At 44.5% G+C, this 18,989-nt stretch overlaps 1 protein-coding gene and 2 long non-coding RNA genes across 3 annotated transcripts in view; 2 read left to right on the top strand and 1 right to left on the bottom strand.

Moving 5' to 3' along the window:
* Positions 1-6,615: 6,615 nt before the first annotated feature.
* On the top strand, positions 6,616-9,719 carry LOC128347430 (serine/threonine-protein kinase Nek5-like). Its single transcript, XM_053302070.1, has 2 exons — positions 6,616-8,702; positions 8,836-9,719. Exon 1 carries the CDS (start codon positions 7,645-7,647, stop codon positions 8,233-8,235), a length of 591 nt encoding a protein of 196 aa, XP_053158045.1. The 5' UTR covers positions 6,616-7,644; the 3' UTR covers positions 8,236-8,702; positions 8,836-9,719.
* Positions 9,720-11,225: 1,506 nt separating this feature from the next.
* Positions 11,226-17,462, bottom strand: LOC128347440 (uncharacterized). Its single transcript, XR_008317566.1, has 2 exons — positions 11,842-17,462; positions 11,226-11,762 (listed from the first exon to the last, which is right to left on the bottom strand). It is a non-coding gene; the product is annotated as an uncharacterized LOC128347440 (long non-coding RNA).
* Positions 12,012-18,989, top strand: part of LOC128347442 (uncharacterized) — a 20,471-nt gene continuing 13,493 nt past the window's right edge. The window contains exon 1 of the long non-coding RNA XR_008317568.1: positions 12,012-12,098. This is a non-coding gene — a long non-coding RNA (uncharacterized LOC128347442). The remainder of the gene's footprint in view (positions 12,099-18,989) is intronic.

The raw sequence follows: 18,989 nt of genomic DNA, 5'->3' as shown, positions 1-18,989 counted from the left end.
TCTGTTGCGATTCTGAAATAGAAGTAAGAGATGGAATGGAATAGAACAGGATACTAATAATGTATTACATAATTACAGGGTCTGTGTTAGGGATTTGGAAGAGAATGCTTTATTTTCTGAGATAGCATCAAATCCAGTGCTCTACCATATCATGGGCTACTCAACTGCAGAGAAGATACAAGATTCTACATAAATGGCATAAGATTAGTGGAGCAGAATAATTTCTTCTGGTTTATGGATAGAAGCAGCACTCACAGACATATTTTCAGGTGGCTCATAGTGTTTCAGAGTAAAGGAAAGGGGTGATTAGTAAAAAACCCACCCAGCTTTAGTCTGCAGTACACAGAGGTGCACCTAGGTAATTTTGGAGCTTAGACCTAAAGGCCTTTGGAGCCCTCCCCTGTCTCCACTGCAATCATCCCCCTACACACACACACAGAGAGAATATTTTTAATGTGGGTTCTTGAAGGAACAAACAGCAATTAAACTCACAAGAAAGTAAGAATACAAACCAGGTATATTTATGGAAATATGCATAGCAGAAACATTTCAACACACAACTTAACATATTCCCATTTCTTTCTCCACTCCACTCTGTCTCTAAAGCAGAGGTCACGCTCGGCACCCAGCACAGGTCACAATTGTACTTGGCTGCCCAGGACAGATTAAAGAGGATTTGGGGACACCTGGGGTGTGTGGAGGCTCTGGACTTTGGCCCAGAAGTCCAGGGTAAGAGTGCCTCTGACAATACAGCGCAGTCCACACATGCTTACACTAAAGTAAAGAACAAGTTTTTTTAACAAGATATTTTAAATTGATTCTTTTTTCTTATTGTATACTTTGCTCTGTGGGCAGCTAATTTAAGAAAGGAAGTAAATGTGTTTATGTAACTAAAATGTATGTGTTATAAAATGTTATAGGCTAGAAAATCCCACTCTGTCTCTTTTAACTGGAACTCTTGACACAAGGGACTACTCAATAATCTTTCATCTGACATTTGAAAGATGATAATTTCAGGTTTCTACACTTAATGAAACTATTTAGCTCTATATGCCATCTAGTGGTTGCTTATGAAGTTGCCTTTGCTATAAAGAAATGTAGTTTTCCCCTTCAGGGTGCATCCAGAGGCACATAATTTTTATAGTAATCATGCTATGGAAGTGCACTCACTGCTCTTTGGGCATATTTTAAGTATCTATGGTACTTTAGAGAATGGGAATGTAGACTGAGAAAAAGACAAAACAAAATAAAACTTATATCAAAATATGACACATTTTTGGGCAGTACTTCAACAAGTCATTAATGTTTCAGAAATAAAATGGGAGCCACCATGCTTAATGGTTTGGATCTAGTAAACTAAGCACAGTGGCTCACATCTTGACTAAATTACTTGAGATATATCCTATTGAAATTAAGTAGTCCTTAAGTACTGATACTAACTTAGTCTGGAAGTCAGCCATAGTTAACAACATAGGAAGCTGCCTTATCCTGAGTTAGGCCCATTTAGCTCAGTATAGGGTTGGAGACTGAGATCTTTCACAGTCGTACCTAGAGATGACAGGGATGGATCTGTATGCATACAAAGCAGGTGCTCTTCCACTGAAATACAGTTTTGTTATTTAACAAACTTGTACCCCACCATTTGATCCCAAGGCAGGTTGCAACCCCATTTAAAGACAGTATAAATACCCCAGGAAGGAACTTAAAAGGGAATTTCAGAAAGCTGTTAGAAGAGACAAGGAGCAGTACTACAGTGTCATATGTAAAGACCTTGATGATGGAAATAGACACGAAAAAACAAGGAAAGTTTTCTAAAAGGTATCTGAACTCAGAAGGAGGTTCCAGCCTTAAATTGGTATGTTAAGGGATGCCAAAGGGCAGATAGTTAACTGATTCAGAGAAGATCAAACGGAGATGGAAGGATTATACTGAAAATCTGTACAGCAGGGACATCAACATCCAAGATATTCTAGAAGATATTCCTTACTTGCAAGAATCTCTAGCATGGGAAGATGAAGTTAGATCAGCACTCCGGTCATTACCAAGTTGGAAGGCTACAGGAACTGATGGAATAGCTACAGAAATATAGCAGACAACAGAAGAAGAATCAGTTAAGGCTCTAACCAATCTATGCCAGCAAATCTGAAGAACGACACAATGGCCAACAGACTGGAAGAGGTCAGTATACATACGAATACTAAAAAAAGGAGACTTAATAGATAGCACAAACCATTGTATAATATCCTTAATATTTCACATGCTAGCAAAATAATGCTCAGGATCATCCAGTGCAGATTAGATCCCTACGAAGATGGGATACAATCTAACAAGGTAGAAAACCTAGGTGGACTGGAGTCCTCCACAGAAACCCTGTGGGTGATGATACAAGGACTGAAAGGAAATGTGCTACTGAGGACGTGCTGTTGCCTTCTGGATCAAAACACTGACAGTGACTGGGAGCTGCAGGAGGAAATCAGGGAGGCCTCAAGGAGAGGCAGGGCTGTAATAATGGGTGACTTCAATTACCCACACATAGACTGGGTAAATTCACAGTCAGGTCATGACAAAGAGGTCAAATTTCTAAATACGCTGAATGACTGTGCCCTAGAACAGTAGGTCTTGGAACCAACCAGAGAGAAGGTGATCTTGGTCTTAATCCTGAGTAGCACCCAGGACCTGGTGCGTGATGTCAGTGTCATCGACCCTTTAGGAAATAGTGGCCATAGTGTGATCAAATTCAGCATACATGCAAGGAGAGAATCACCAGAGGTCTAAAACAGACTAAAACAGACACTTTGAATTTTAAAAGAGGAAACTTCTCCAAAATGAGGAGTGTAGTGAAAAGAAAGCTGAAAGGGAAAACCAGGAAAGTCACTTCTCTTCAGAATGCATGGAGTTTACTTAAAACCACAATACTAGAAGCCCACTTAGATTGTAGACTGTATCTACAATCTACAATTTAGATTGTATACCCCAAAGGAGGAAAGGTACCACTAAGTCCAGGAGGATGCCAGCATGGCTAACAGGTAATGTCAAGGAAGCCATAAAAGGGAAGAAGACTTCCTTCTGGAATTGGAAGGCCTGCCCAAATGAAGAGAACAGAAAGGAACACAAACCCTGGCAAAAGAAATGCAAGGTGACAATAAGGGAGGCAAAAAGAGAGTTTGAGGAACATTTAGCTAAAAGCATCAAGGGGAATAACAAAAACTTCTTTAAATACATCAGAAGCAGGAAATCTGCCATGGAGGCAGTTGGACCATTAGACAATAAGAGAGTGAAAGGGATTATTAAAGAGAATATGGAGGTTGCAGAGAAGCTAAATGAGTTCTTTGCATCTGTCTTCATGGCAGAGGATACTGAGCATATACCTGTTCCTGAACTAGGCTTTTGGGGGATGGAGGCTAAAGAACTGAGTCAGATAGAAGTGACAAGAGATGATGTTCTAAAGTATCTAGAAAAACTGAAAACTAACAAATCGCCAGGGCTGGATGGCATCCATCCAAGAGTCCTCAACTCAAATGTGAAATTGCTAACCTCCTTGCTAAAATATATAACTTATCCCTTCAATCAGGCTCTGTACCAGAGGACTGGAAAGTAGCAAATGTAACACCGATTTTCAAAAAGGGATCCAGGGGTGATACAGGAAATTACAGGCCGGTTAGCTTAATGTCTGTTCCAGGCAAATTGATGGAAAGTATCCTCAAGGATAAAATTGTAAAGCATGTGGAAGAACATGCCCTGCTGGGAGAGAACCAGAATGGCTTCTGCAAAGGGAAATCTTGCCTCATGAACCTTTTGGAGTTCTTTGAGAGTGTCAACCAGTGTGTGAATCAAGGTGATCCAGCTGACATAGTATACCTGAACTTCCAAAAAGCTTTCAACAAAGTTCCTCATCAAAGACTCCTGAGAAAACTTAGCAGTCATGGGATAAGGGGACAAGTACATGTGTGGATTGCTAACTGGTTGAAAGACAGGAAACAGAGGGTAGGTATAAATAGAGAGTTTTCACAATGGAGGGAAGTAAGAAGTGGGGTCCCCCAGGGATCTGTACTGGGACTGGTACTTTTTAATTTATTCATCAGTGATCTAGAAGTAAGGTTAAGCAGTGAGGTGGTCAAATTTGCAGATGATAGCAAACTCTTTCAGGTAGTAAAATCCAAAACGGATTGTGAGGAGCTCCAAAAGGATCTCTCCAAACTGGGTGAGTGGGCAACAAAATGGCAAATGCGGTTCAGTGTTGGCAAGTGTAAAGTAATGCACATTGGGATGAAAAACCCCATCTTCAAGTATACACTGATGGGATCTGAGCTGTCAGTGACTGACCAGGAGAGGGATCTTGGGGTCGTGGTGGACAGCTCATTGAAAGTGTTGACCCAATGTGCGGCAGCAGTGAAAAAGGCCAATTCCATGCTAGGGATCATTAGGGAGGGGATCAGTGGCGGAGCCAGACCCCCAGCTGCCCATGTCTGGTCATGGTGGCGGCCCTGCTCACCCTGCCCCCCGCATCTGACATCAGATGTGGGGGACGTGGTCTGGCTCCCAAATGGAGCCGTCTTGGGCCTGATCCAGCAGGGCTATTCTTATGTGGAAATGGAAATGCCGGATGTTAAAGCTGGTTTCAGAAAAGGCCAAGGAACAAGAGACATCATTGCTGATGCACAGTGGGTAACTGAGAAAGCCAAAGATACCCCAAAGAAGTCATTATGTGCTTCATTGACTACAGAAAAGCCTTCGATTGTGTCAACCATGTCAAGTTGCAGAATACCCTTAGGAAAACGGGTGTCCCAGAACATCTCATTCTTCTCATGAGAAACCTATACACAGGACAGGAAGCCACAGTCCAGACAGAACATGGTGAAACAGAGTGGTGCCAGATCGGCAAAGGAGTAAGACAAAGCTGTATATTTTCTCCTTATTTATCCAACTTATATACTGAATAAAACATATACTGAGGGAAGCTGATTGGAAGAAGATGAGCGTGATTTTAAAGCTGGCGGAAGAAAGATCAATAACCTGCACTATGCTGATGACAGTACTCTGATCGCTGACAATGAGGATGATCTGCAAGCTCTAGTAGTGAAAGTCAAGGAGCACAGTGAAAAAAAATGGACTATGACTAAATGTAAAGAAGACTAAACTAATGACAAGAGGTACAGCAACCAGCCTCAGAACTGACAATGAAGACAATTGAAGTGGTGGATAGCTTCTGCCTTTTAGGATCGACTGTCAACAGTAAAGGGTCCAGCAGTCAACAAATACCAGTGCTACTAAACTAGCACTTGGTTGGGCTGCAATGAAGGCCTTGGAAAAGATATTTAGATGCCATGACGTGTCTATACCTACAAAGTTTAGAATTGTTCGTTCAGTGGTTTTCCCCATGATACTCTATGGATGCGAAAGCTGGACCTTGAAGAAGCAGGACAGAAAGAGTATTGACGCTTTTGAACTTTGGTGCTGGAGAAGATTTTTGAGGATACCATGGACAGCTAGGAAAACAAACTCATGGATCATAGAACAAATCAATCCAGAATTTTCACTTGAGGCATAAATAACCAGGCTCAAACTATCACATTTTGGACACAATATGCATAAACCCAGTTCCCTTGAGAAGTCCATAATGCTGGGAAAAGTTGAAGGAAAGAGGACGACCAGCAGTAAGGTCTGGATGGACTCGATTATGACAGCAATGAATGCACCACCGACAGGCCTAAAAGGCCAAGCTGAAGACAGATCATCCTGGAGAGAATCTATCTATGTGGTCACTAAGAGTTAACACCAACTTGACATTACTTAATCACTCAATCAAAAAAAGCAGAAGGCTTTATGCCTGTTCCTGCATTCACTGAGCTGTCTCAATCCTCCGATGCAGTTGTTGTGCTCCAGGGCCATTTTCACACTCTGTATGCTCTGAATACCACTTACCAATTTACAGCTCACTATTTACTTCAGAGCCACCTAATGGCACTGCAGGGAGGTAACTTACCTAGGAAGCAAGAGGTTGTTGGTTCAAATCCCCTCTGGTATGTTTCCAGGAAACACCTATATCGGGAAGCAGTGATATAGGAAGATGCTGAAAGGCATCATCTCATACTGTGCAGGAGATAGCAATGGTAAACCCCTCCTGTATTCTACCAAAGGCAACCACAGAGCTCTGTGGTAGTAGCCAGGAATCCACACTGACTGGACGGCACAACTTTACCTTTTTTTACTTCAGAGTGGAAAAGGTACCTGGTCTGCACTGCCATCTTGTGGCTCACTAGGCTCTTTGCTATGAGGACCAAAGCTTCATGAAATTTAAAATGCTTCATTGAAGAAAATGATAATATAAGGCGATTTATATTCTAAACATCTAAGTGTGGATTCTAAGTGTGGATTCATTACTAATCCTACTGGCTATGTGTGTAGTGTAGGGCAGGTTATGGCTATTAACAGCAAGAGAAAGTATTTTTTAGTATTTCTTTTCTTTTTTTGACATTTTGTATTTTACCTACATCTCTCCCCGTCACCCCACCTCACCCCATCCCCCTTCCCTGCCCCACCCCCGAGCCCGACCTTCCCTCCCCTAAGCAGCCTTAACATTCCGGGAAGAGTGGAAGGAAGGGATCGGCGGGAAGGGAGAGAAGGAGCAGGGAGAGGGAAGGAGGGCCGTTTCAACAAGCTGCATCACTGGAGAGAGAACTGACATGGGGCAGGTGGAGGTAGGGGAAATCAGAAAGGCTGTGGTGGAGGGTGCCATCACTGGTCTCGATCGAAGGCTGGAGGCGGGGCTGGAACCCGTGAGCGTTGCTGGCTTGTGTTGAAGGAAATCACATTTGCATGTCTCGAGGGTTTGTGGTCCCCGGATCAAAAATAAAGGTGACTCAATAATATGCCCCGGTTTCCCTGCCGCGGGGAAATTACCCAGGGCAGGGAGGGAAAGTTTTCAAGCGTCTCAATGAGCTCCTGGGGGGCGGGGTCACCCCCAGGGTCTCGGCAAGCATGCTCAGTACACGCAACCAAAATGTCTCGCCACGGCAGTCGCTGGCAACAGGCGTTGCTGTCGACCAAAACAGCCCAGTCATTCCTGGCCCGGTGCCTATTACCTCCCTTTCTTATTGTCTTTTGGGACCACTGACTATGGGCCTAGGGTTCTGCGCCCTTGCACAATTTCTGACTCGGATCTCCATACATGTCCAGACTGGAACTACGAACATAAAGACAGGTCTTCATGCAATAAGCAAATTATTATGATGATTTGATTTGATTTGTATACCGTCCTTCCAAAATGGGTGGTTTGCAATTAAAACAAACCACTAAAACAGTAAAATTCTCATTTCAAGGAAAAGCTCACAGCTTACCCCTGCTGAGTGTCACAGCCCTTTCTGTGATGTAGCACCTGCCCTCGCCTGCTTGCTCAGCTGCAGGTCCCTCCAGGCGCCACTCTGTTCCAAACCCAAAGTCATGATGGTGGGGTGACAGGCCCTCCCCTTGACAGGTACCCCAACTTCCTTCCATCTCCCTTGGGCTCCAGGCCAAGAGAGGGAGGAAGCGGGGTGGAGGGGAGGCGCCTCACCATGGTAACCTGGGGAGGTGTTTATCCTAGGGGGAAAGTATGAGAAAATCCTCACTCTTGGCCAGGGTGCAAGCACAGAGGTCTTCTTTCTGATGAGGGACATGAGGGCCAAGCAGCTCTTTGCGGTGAAGAAGGTCAAGATGGTCCAGGGCAAGAGGCTCCGGAGCAAAGAAGCCATGCTGCAGGAGGTAGCCATCCTGAAGCAGCTCCAGCACTCGCACGTCGTCGCCTGCCACGACCACTTCTTGGATGCGGTTGATAAGCACGTCTTCATCGTGCAAGACTACTGCGACAGGGGCTCCTTGCATGAGCACATCCTGACCAAGCAGAGGGGCTACTTCTCCGAGGACAACATCATGAGGTGGTTTGTGCAGCTGGCCCTGGCCATCCAGTACATCCACGGCCTGAAGATCCTGTACCGTGACATCAAAGCCTCCAATGTATTCCTGATGCACACGAGGACTCTGAAGCTGGGCGACTTTGGCATTTCCAAGGTCCTGGACAGTACTGTGGAGCTGGCCAGCACCTTCGTGGGCACCCCCTACTACATGAGCCCCGAGTTCTGTGAGGGCATGCTCTACAGCTCCAAGGCAGACATCTGGGTGCTGGGCTGCCTTCTCTTTGAGCTGTGCACTCTCCAGCCCCCCTTTGAAGGTTTCAGCTTGATTGGGCCTGTTTCATAAGATCATGAGAGAGGACTATGCTCCCATGCCAGGGGGCTACTTGGAAGCCCTGCGCAACTTGATCCGAGCCATCCTCCCAGAAGAGGCCCAGTGCCACCACCATCTTCTTCTTCCCCTTTGTCCAGAAGCATCTCGGCCTGTTCCTCCTCCATCGAGAACCCCAGAAGCCCCTGGCAGAAATATTCCAAAAGAGAGACAGTGGAGGACTCAGCCCACCCAGACAGCCTCCCAAGTCAGCCCACCTGGGCTACGCGGGTGGCAAAGCCTTCACGCCAGGATACGTCCCACCTGCTGCTCACCAGCAGCAGGCAGAAGCCCAGGATCCAGAGGAAGGCCTGAGTGTCTCCAGCAGCGGCTCCAATTATTCGGTAGACTTCGAACACACAAGCACCTCTGCTACGGACAGCAGCTCGGATTGAAAAGGGGGCCCCTCAACAGAGAGAGCACAGAGACCCTGACAGAGAAAGGTAAGCAATCTGGCTGCTGTGGTGGGATTCTGGTTTTCGAAGCCATGCTCTAGTGGTGGGGAAGGTCATCAAGGTGATCTAGGATGAGGGCCACTAAGCCCCCACCTGTGTTGCCTCTCCCTTTCTTCTACAGAGTCCAAATGGGGTTCGTCTGATTACCTGGATGACTTTGAGCACTCCGAAGAGGGGGGCCTTACCAATAACAAAGATGTTGGAGAGCCTGGTGGCAAAGCTGTTCCCATTGGCATCCTTCACGTGGACCACATCAAATGAGTCAAGATGCCTCTCCTGGTTGGTGATCACACCAATTCGGCCCAACTTGGCCCCACCGGTCACCATGCACAAGTTGCCTACGTCAAACTTGATGAAGTCTGTGATCTTCCCCATTTCCAGGTCAATCTGGATCCTGATGATTTCTTCCATCAATTCTTTAAAAGAATCTTTACATTGTTTCTCACCCACATAATAGTAAAAAATAAATCTTTTCCTTATCATCTTCCCAACGTCACTTTACAGGTTTGGTCAATGGGGATGTCTGCTTAAATATTTTTGTTTTCACCAAGATGCAATTACAAGTCACCTGGTTCTCCCCTCCCCTGAAATCTGTTCATAGGCAACTGAAAGCAAGACTTGAAATTCCTATTGGCCACGTCCCCCAAAACAGGCAGTAGCCATGTTTGCTTTGCTGTGACAGCATTGCTGCTGTTTTTCTTTGAGGCCTAGTCATTCCAAGTATAAAGAATGAAGTTTCCTGCAGTAGTTGGACCAGAAACTACCACAATTTGGAAAAATGTAGAAGGTACAAGTAGGAATAGTACACTGTGCAAGAGCACACACACAAAAAAAGCACACAGGAAAAAATATTTGTGCATATACTGTACTTACAGAAAAGGTGATGGAGAGCTTGAGTAGATGCAGTAAGAGAAAAGGTGTTAAGTGAGAAATCCATGGTGTTGGTGTGTCAGGACCATTTCAGTGTTAATACAAATAAAGTGTAAAATGTTTATTATCCTCCAATATTGTATTTTATTTTGATTTGATTGCTCCCTCTGCCCACTTTTTAAAAAAATGGAGCAATCATGTGGAGGAGGGGGCGGGGGCAGTGAACAGTTTCATAGGAGTTGGGATGATGGGAGTGAAGAAGACCACAAGATGATGAGTATAAGAGCTAGTTTTAGAACTTAACCCACCACCCCACCCCACAAAATTGTCCTGCTATATGGCATGTCAGTATAAGGGGAAATTATTTCTCTGCTGGACCGGATCCCACGTATATTCACTCAGAAGTAAGCCCCAGTGAAGTACATTGACTTACTTCTTAGTAACTTATTCCAAGCTTTGCTGAGGAGCTTTGATTCCCCCTTGATGAGGGTGAAGGGAGAGAGAGAAAGAAAGGGGACAGAGCTAAGTTCATTTTATTTATTTGTTTATATCTATATAAACTGTTTTGGGAACTTTTGCTGAAAAGCAGTCTATAAATATTTGTCGTCGTCGTCGTCATCATCATCATAGGAAAGGGAATGGTTGTTTTACTGTATAAATGCCAACAAAGTCCTCATAGATTCTTCTTATTAGGTAATTATGCTCAGAACCAGGAAGTCACTCTCTAGAACTTGCCAGGACTTGTCTTTTCCAACTCTGGCTTCAGAATCTTCAGTGGGTAAAATAGCTGATCTGCACCTTTAGTTGATTTTTATTTTTAATTTTTTTAAATTTTACATTTTATACCCCGCTCTTCCTCCAAGGAGCCCAGAGCGGTGTACTACATACTTAGGTTTCTCCTCACAACAACCCTGTGAAGTAGGTTAGGCTGAGAGAGAAGTGACTGGCCCAGAGTCACCCAGCTAGTTTTATGGCTGAATGAGGATTTGAACTCGAGTCTCCCCGGTCCTAGTCCAGCACTCTAGCCACTACACTACTAGATGTATGTTTTTCAAACAAGCAAAATGCACTAGACTAACAGGGATCTGAATTTTTGGATAAAATTAAAGAGGCATTAAAATTTGTCATGAAAAAAGGTCACCAACACTCAAACCCACTCTTTTTAGGAGTTGATATTTAGACTGTTATCTTAGCCATCTTCAATGGATTTTGCACCAGATTTGGAAGCGGGGTGGTGCCTGTCACCTAGATGATGTGCACAATTTTTGGGGTGGGTGGGTGGGATGAACTTTCAGCTCATATTTTATGAGCAACAGAATGTTCAGGGTTTATAAAAGAGGAATGCTGTTATTACTTCTCCTCATAACTATATAGGCATTATCACACTTGTATAAGCCTGCCCTTTCTCTAAGGAGTTTAGGGCAGCATGTACTGAATACTCCCTTCCTCATTTAGACTGAGAGCTAGTGACTGACTGGCCCAAGGTAATCAAGAGAGCTTCATGGGTGAATGGAGATTTGAACCCCTGACTCCCCACTTGTAGTCCAACACTCTCAACAAATACACCATATTTGCTACTATGCACTGGACAGTCTTAAAGGAAAGCTTAAACAATAATATATACATAATGTGTCATGTCTGTACTTTTTAAACATTTTTAATTTAAAAAAGGAAAGATCTTGTATTAAAGCAGGAGGAGAGCAAAGAAAACATGAGTGTAAATAACTTATATTGTGTCACAGGAAGTATCAAATAAATCCAGTGGAATCAGTTCTTGATCGTCATCTATTGCTCCTTTATATTGGGTCCTCCAAGTGCTCAGCCAATTAAACAATTCCAGAAAAGAAGCAATTATCCCTTTCTTCCTCTCTTTCTTTTCTTCTTTATTTTCAAGCCTGATTTTCACAGGCTTGCACTTCCTGAGTGGATGATGTTTTTTTCTTAAGAACTGCTTACCATGCCAGTTGTTGCCAATACTGGCATACTTTTTGAGCTCTACCTTTTCTCTTTGCATTTTTGTTTTGATGTTTAGGAAAGCCATTAATCTGTTATTCAGTTTCTTGACATTTTCTCTTAGGTGAGGGAGTTTTTCTGACAGTTCTAGCACACTCAGATTCATACATTCAATCATCCCTCAAAAGGCCTTTCGACTTGCAGTTATTTTTTTCTTTTCAAACTCTGAGAATAGGAAAATATTAATTTTAGTCAGTTTAAAAACCATAATAAACTGGCTTCCATTAAAATGTTATTTACTAACCTCATAACTCTTTTCTGGATTATGAACTGAGCAGATTTCCATGGATCAAGGCACTATATTTCCAGCAGTAAAGATACAGCTGTTTTTCCAAGAATGGTTAGTATTCTGTTTCTATGTGAGCTGATGACATCACTATTGCTTTAGTGACTTCACAGTAATGAAAGGCCAAGTTTTATGCCCCCAATCAAGAAACTTTCATGTGTGCTAAACAAGGGCTGTGCTCAAGTTCTGCTGTTGGAGGGAACTATTGTTTGCAAGTGAGTAGTCCGTCAAATCTGAATGTGGAAGTGACTGGTGGTTACCTGCACCTTCATGGTCATGTGCACTTCAGCCATAGCAATGGGCCCATTCACCTGAGATACTCTAGCACATAAAGATTTTGCACTCGGTTTTGTAAGTGTGAAGCAGATTAGCTGAGCTGTCCTTATTCCATAGATGCAACAGCTCCACCATGTATGGTAAGAGATTGCTGGATTGCAGCATTTGTGATTCTGACTGTATTTATTTATTTGATCTGATTTGATTTATAGACTACCCAAAAATGGCTCAGGGAGGTTTACATCAAAATAAGAACAATTAATTAAAATAATTTAAAACCAACATTAAAAATTTAAAACCATAAATCTAATTAAAAGCCTGGGTGAATAAATGTGTCATCAGTGCCTTTTTAAAAGTTGCCTGAGATGGGGAGGCTCTTATTTCAACAGGGAGAGGATTCCAAAGTCCAGATCAGCAACGAAGACTCGTTCCCAAGTTGGCAGCAACCACACGTGAACCTCTCCAGATGATTTTAACGGGTGGTGGGGCTCATGGTGAAGAAGACATTCTCTTAAATACTCAGGGCCTAAGCCATTTAGGGCTTTATAGGTTATCTATCTATCTATCATATTTTTACACCACCCAAAACTTACGTCTCTGGGCGTTTTACAAGAAGATTGAAAAGTAAAACATTAATTAAAAACAAAAGCAAAACAAAAAAATTAAAAGCAAGAAATTTAAAACACAATTTAACATTTTAAAACAATATTCTATAAACAACATTCAAAACAATCAAAACAATATCAGTTAAAAGCCTGGGTGAAGAAATGCGTCTTTAAGGACTTTTTAAAGGATGTCAGAGATGGGGAGGCTCTTATTTCACTAAGGAGCACATTCCAAAGCCTCGGGGCAGCAATGGAGAAAGCCTGTCCCTGAGTAGCCACCAGACGAGCTGGTGGCAAATGCAGACAGACCTCTCCTGATGATCTCAATGGGCGGCGGGTTCATTACGAAGAAGCTGTTCTCTTAAAAACCCAGGGCCCAAGCTGTTTAGGGCTCTATAGGTTATGACCAACACCTTGTATTTTGCCTGGAAACATATTGGCAGCCAGTGTAACTCCTTCAATATGGGAGTAATATGGTCTCTCCTAGATGATCCAGAGACCAGGCTGGCTGCCACATTCTGGACCAACTGTAGTTTCCGGACTATGTACAAGGGCAGCCCCACATAGAGCGCATTGCAGTAATCCAGTCTGGAGGTTACCAGGAGATGTACCACTGTTTTGAGGTCGTCTAACTCAAGAAATGGACGCAGCTGGTGTATCAGCCAAAGCTGATAGAAGGCACTTCTGGCCACTGTCTCAACCTGGGACACCAAGGAGAGACTTGGATCCAGAAGCACCCCTAACTGCTTACCTGTTCCTTCTGGGGAAGTGTGACCCCATCCAGAACAGGCAGATCAAAATTGTCTCTCGAGTTCCAACCCCACACAATAAGTACCTCTATCTTATCTGGATTCAGCCTCAGTTTGTTATCCCTCATCCAGCCCATTAATGCCTCCAGGCAGGCATTTAGGGAGGTTATGCCTTCTCCCAATGATGTTGACATGAAGAAATAGATTTGGGTGTCATCAGCATATTGATAACACCTTGCACCTAATCTCGTGATGATCACTCCCAGTGGTTGCATGTAAATGATAAACATTGGAGACAATATGGAACCCTAAGGGACACCATAGGAAAGTTCGGATTTGGAAGAACAACAGTCTCCAAGGGACACCATCTGGAATCTGCCCGTGAAGTAGGAGCAGAACCATTGCAAAGTAGTGCCTCCCACCCCAAATCCCTTCAGACGTTCCAGAGGAATACTATGGTCAATAGTATCGAAAGCCACTGAGAGATATCCGAAAGGACCAACGGGGTCACACTCCCTTTGTCAATTCCCAATTTGAGATAATCCATCAGACTGACCAAGGCAGTCTCCATGCCATATCCCACCTGAAAGCCAGTTTGAAATGGGTCTAGAAGATAGTTTCCTCCAAAACTGCCTGGTGCTGGGAGGCCACCACCTTCTCAATCACCTTGCCCTACCATGGAAGGTTGGAGACAGGCCTGTAGTTGCTTAATTCTGAGGGATCCAAGGCAGGCTTCTTAAGAAGTGGTCTAATGATTGCCTCCTTAAGACAAGGAGGCATCCTGCCCTACCTCAGAGATGCATTTATAATCTCTACCAGGCCCTCTACAACAGCCTCCCTGCCAGAGAGTATAAGCCTTGTCGAGCAAGGATCAAGAGGACAGATGATAGGCCGCACCATTCCAAGCAACTTGTCCACATCCTCAGGAGTCACAAACTGGAATTGATCCAGTGTTATCACATCAGAGGAGCTGCTGGACACCTTGGCATCAGACCTTGGCACACATTAGCCCCTTCACAGCCCTGAACAACTCTGCTGGATGTAAACTTGTGGACATGATATGGGAGGAAAAGAATTGCTTCTTTGTTGCAAGTATCACCTGAGCATAGATCTTCAAATGCACTCTATGTAGTAATGTGTTGGATTAGAGTCAAGTCTTTCTCCACTTGCACTCTAGTTGTCTACCTCACCATTTCAGCCCCTGTTGTTCTTCCATATATTAAGGGACCAGTTTGGAAGTGGGTTGGAGAGGATGCTTAGGAGCAATCGTGTCCACTACCATGGTGAGTTGATCATTCCAGTTCTCCACAAGATTACCAGCAGAACCAACCCTAAATCCCTCCAAGGCTTCTTCGAATCCTATTGGATCCAATAACCTTCTCTAGAGCTACATGTAATCAAACTTCAAAATTCTGAAATAAGTGTGTGTGCACATGTGCATGCAATACATGTAATAAAATGCTGGAGAAAATAGCAAAGACAATCCTCTCTAATAAAACGCTTGGTGTCCATCCGTGGACGGACACCAAGCGTGTGTCCGTGCCTCCCTCGGATGTTCCGGGCATGCGCGGAGCACATGCACAGAACGGCCGAGTCAGAAATGGACAAAAGGAACAGGCGGCCATGTTTGTGACTCTGCCCGGCGAGCTTCCCTTCCGTTCCCCAGAGAGGTCGCTACTTTCCGGCCTGGTGGAACAAGGAAGCGGAGGGAACAAGAAGTGGAGGGCCGGGCAAGCTCCGCATGTCACAATGTGCATGCTCGGCGGAGGCGCCAATTAGGAAGGGCCGGGGATTAACCAGCGGGAGCGGGGGTGGTGGTGACAGGTGGCGGTGCTTGGCCCAGCTTGGCTGAGAGGTGGCTGCAGCGCCCTGAGTGTTGTGCGGGTCGTGGGAGCCCGCTGCGGAGATGGCCAACATCACAGTGCAGAGGATCAAGCGAGAGTTCAAGGAGCTGCTGAAGAATACCTTGCCGTTGCCCCTTCCTCCCCGTCAGAAAAAGAGAGGAAAAGATGGGGAGAAAGTTCCTTCTCTCCTCGAAAACTGGCTCGAGGGAGGGAGAGAGCGCGGGTGGGAGTGGGGGCTCGGGTTGCAGAATGAGAAGGTGCGCCAGCCCGAGGAGGAGGAAGAGCAAGAGCAGACACAGAGAACGAAAAGGTTGGCAACCGTCTCTCCTCTCTGGAGAGCGGGCGACGCGAGGGAGCAAGCAAGCGGCTACGAGAGCCACTGGAAGTCAGAGGCGGCGCCGGCTCCAGGACCGCCGCGAAGACTGTAGAGGCAGCACTTCAAAACGGCATTTTACACAATGTTGAACGGAGCTGCAAAGCGGCTGCGAGAGCCGCTGGGAGTCAGAGGCAGTGAAGAGTGTAGAGGCAGCACTTCAAAAAAGGAACAAGGGAGAGGGAAGAGGTGAAAAAACGGTGCAGGAAAACAAAAACAAACAGAAAAAGAGGAAGAGACAGAGAGAGAAAGAAGCAGACAGACAGGTTAAAAAAAAAAGTAAAAGATGAAAAAGACTTAAAGCGGGGGGGAAAGGCTAGCGCCCGTTATTATAACGGGCTTAAACATACTACAGTGGTCCCTCGACATCCGAAGATTTTGACATACGAACGACAAAAAATACCGGAAGTCGTTGCCGGTTTAGATGCGGCTTCCTTGACCTACGAATTTTTAGATGCGGTTTCCTCGACTTACGAGTGTTCCGGAGCTCCGTGGATGTGCTTTTCGACTTACGAAAATTCCGACCTACGAACGTGCGTTCGGATCGGATTATCTTCGTAAGTCGAGGGACCACTGTAGTTGCATATAAAGTCATAATGGTGAAAGATGAGACAAAAGCCCTCTTCAGACATTATGTACCTGCATTCAGATGTCTGTACAAACATGCATGTTTTTGTGTGAATGACTGTACTGTGTTAACTTTAAAAGTGAAATATATGGTACAAGAATGTAACATCAGGACAACTCTAGGTCAGCCTATCGTCCTTGAGGATCGAGGAGTAGAGGGTCAAGAAACATTCCCCTTAAGCTGCTCTGCAGACCCCTTTTGAGAGGCAGGCATCCTCTACGCTAATTAAGAGCTTGTTCTTCAAGCACACTCAATTCTGACCTCTATCAAAGCCTGAATTTTACAAAATGATAATCTGAGCACCTTGTTTCCAAGCTGGCTCCTGATCTGGGAATTCTAAGTGATATAATCATAGTGCTGGAATTCACTGTGGGAAGTTGATGTGTATGAGTTATGGGGCTAATGGTAAAAATTTTACACTTGGGGGACAACAGATTTTTGTTGTCAGCGTGGGTTCCTCTCACATGATCCAGAACTTCAGATTACCTTTGTGGTATAGGAGTCACAACAGTGTAGTAGCCCCTTCTTGTTCTGCTTAAGTATTGCCAGAAAGTGCCCTTGGATTGATTGATTGAACTAACATATTTGTATACCGCCCCAAACCAAAGTCTTAGGGCAGTTCACAACAACACTAAACAAAACATTAAAATCAAATAAATGCTAAAAAAACAGTTTAAAACAGATCAATAATAATCTAAAATTTAAAAAGTTAAAAAGCCTGAGTAAAAAGGTAATTCTTCACTTTTTAAAGGCCACAAGAGACGAGGAGACTCTTATTCCCACGGGAAGCGTGTTCCAAAGTCTCGGGGTGACATCAGAGAAGGCCCATCCCTGGGTGGCCATCAGATGACATGAAGGTAGCCACAGACTAGCCGCCTCTGATGTATGCAGTGTATGATGGGGATCATGCAGAAGAAGACGCTCTCTTAAGTACCGTGGGCCTAAGTTGTTTAGGGCTTTATAGGTTACTAGCAGACCCCGCACAGAGGATCTGTGCGCTCTTTGGGGCTGGTGGTTACTTCCCCCCACTTCTGCAACAGTCTCCGCTTCCGGGCCCAGCCGCCTCTCCTCCCCACTGCCACTTCTGCCCCCCCTTTCTTTCCATCCTCCTGGGCCTTGCCTCTGCAGCTGGGCCAGGCCCACTGCCACCTCTGGCCTCCATGGCTGGGCCGCCACCATGGCAACCAATTCTCCTGGGTGCTCCTCAGCCAATCAGGTGCGTCCACCGCCCAGCCAATCAGCTTGGTGCTGGGACACACATTCCAAGGCACACCCAGGAGAAATATATATATATATATATATATATAGAGAGAGAGAGAGAGAGAGAGAGAGAGAGAGAGAGAGAGAGAGAGAGAGAGAGAACGAACCAGCACTTTGTATTTTGCCCAGAAACTTAAATGGCAGCCAGTGCAACTCCTGTAATATAGCAGTAATATGGTCTCTTCAAGATGACCCAGAAACCAACCTGGCTGCCACATTTTGTACTAATTGTAGTTTCTGAACTATATACAAAGGCAGCCCCACATTAGGCAAAGATCTACAGGAAAAGGAACTATTGGGTACCTTTGCACTAGTGATATCACATCTAGAGAAGTGTGTCAAATATGTTACCATAGGTTACCTATGTTCAGAAAGGAAGAATCCAGCAATTCAAATGAATACAGACTCTGAACTTGTCTCTTTCAGCAGAAATTGACAGCTTGACTTGGGGATTTAAGAAAAAGGAAGCTGAGAGAGGATAAGCTGGGGTATTTGAGCAAAAGTGGTCAAGAGAGAGTTGGATACACTTTTAAATATACTTTTTGTTATTTTTATTCTGGATTTATTGGCGCAGTTAACTTCAATCTTTTCAGACCAAGCCAGTCTTAATGTTTTAACATTTCTCAGAGTATACCTCCACTATCAGCTGCAGTGGCACAGTGGGGAAGCAGCTTGCCTAGGGAGCAAAAGGCTGTTAGTTCAAATCCCTGCCAGTGTGCTTCCCATACTGTGCCTAGTAAATATATATATTTTAGTCACTTAAGTGGCACAGCGGGCTTGACTAACAAGAACAGTGACAACAGCAAAGGCATCATCTCATACTGCACGGGAGAAAGGCAATGGTAAACTACTCATCTATTCTAGCAAGAAAACCACATGGCTCTGTGGGCACCAGGAGTTGACACTGATTCAAGGGCACTATCTATCCCTCCACTGCAAACATATAGCAGCCAAAATGCTGGCAATTGGTCCAGTGTTATGATGGTGGTAGATATCTCCAAATGACAGTTATTGGCATAAAACCTATAATTTCAGCATCTTTATGGTGAAGCCATGGCTAATGACTAGCATAGAACTGGTAGAAGTTGCAGTGTCAGAAACCAACTCACTAGCTGAAGATTAGCTAATGGCAATTGTGGTGGAATCTGCACAGATTCTCTTCCTTCACTGATGCATGATGGATTGTCACAATATATTTTTGGCAGCTATGTCTGTCCTACTCTCCACTGCAGTTTGGTAATTGGGTTTTTACTTAAATGAAGTCTGATTATTCTCCATAGTTCTGGTTGGGGAAAAAAACACCTCCCCGTTCCTGCACAAATTGGCTGGAGACTCTTGGGAAGAGGGATGGACCCTGTGTTTGAAAGACTG

Source organism: Hemicordylus capensis, chromosome 1, assembly GCF_027244095.1.
Source record: "Hemicordylus capensis ecotype Gifberg chromosome 1, rHemCap1.1.pri, whole genome shotgun sequence".
NCBI classification, from domain to species: Eukaryota; Metazoa; Chordata; class Lepidosauria; order Squamata; family Cordylidae; genus Hemicordylus; species Hemicordylus capensis.
This window is presented reverse-complemented; position numbering and strand designations above follow the sequence as displayed.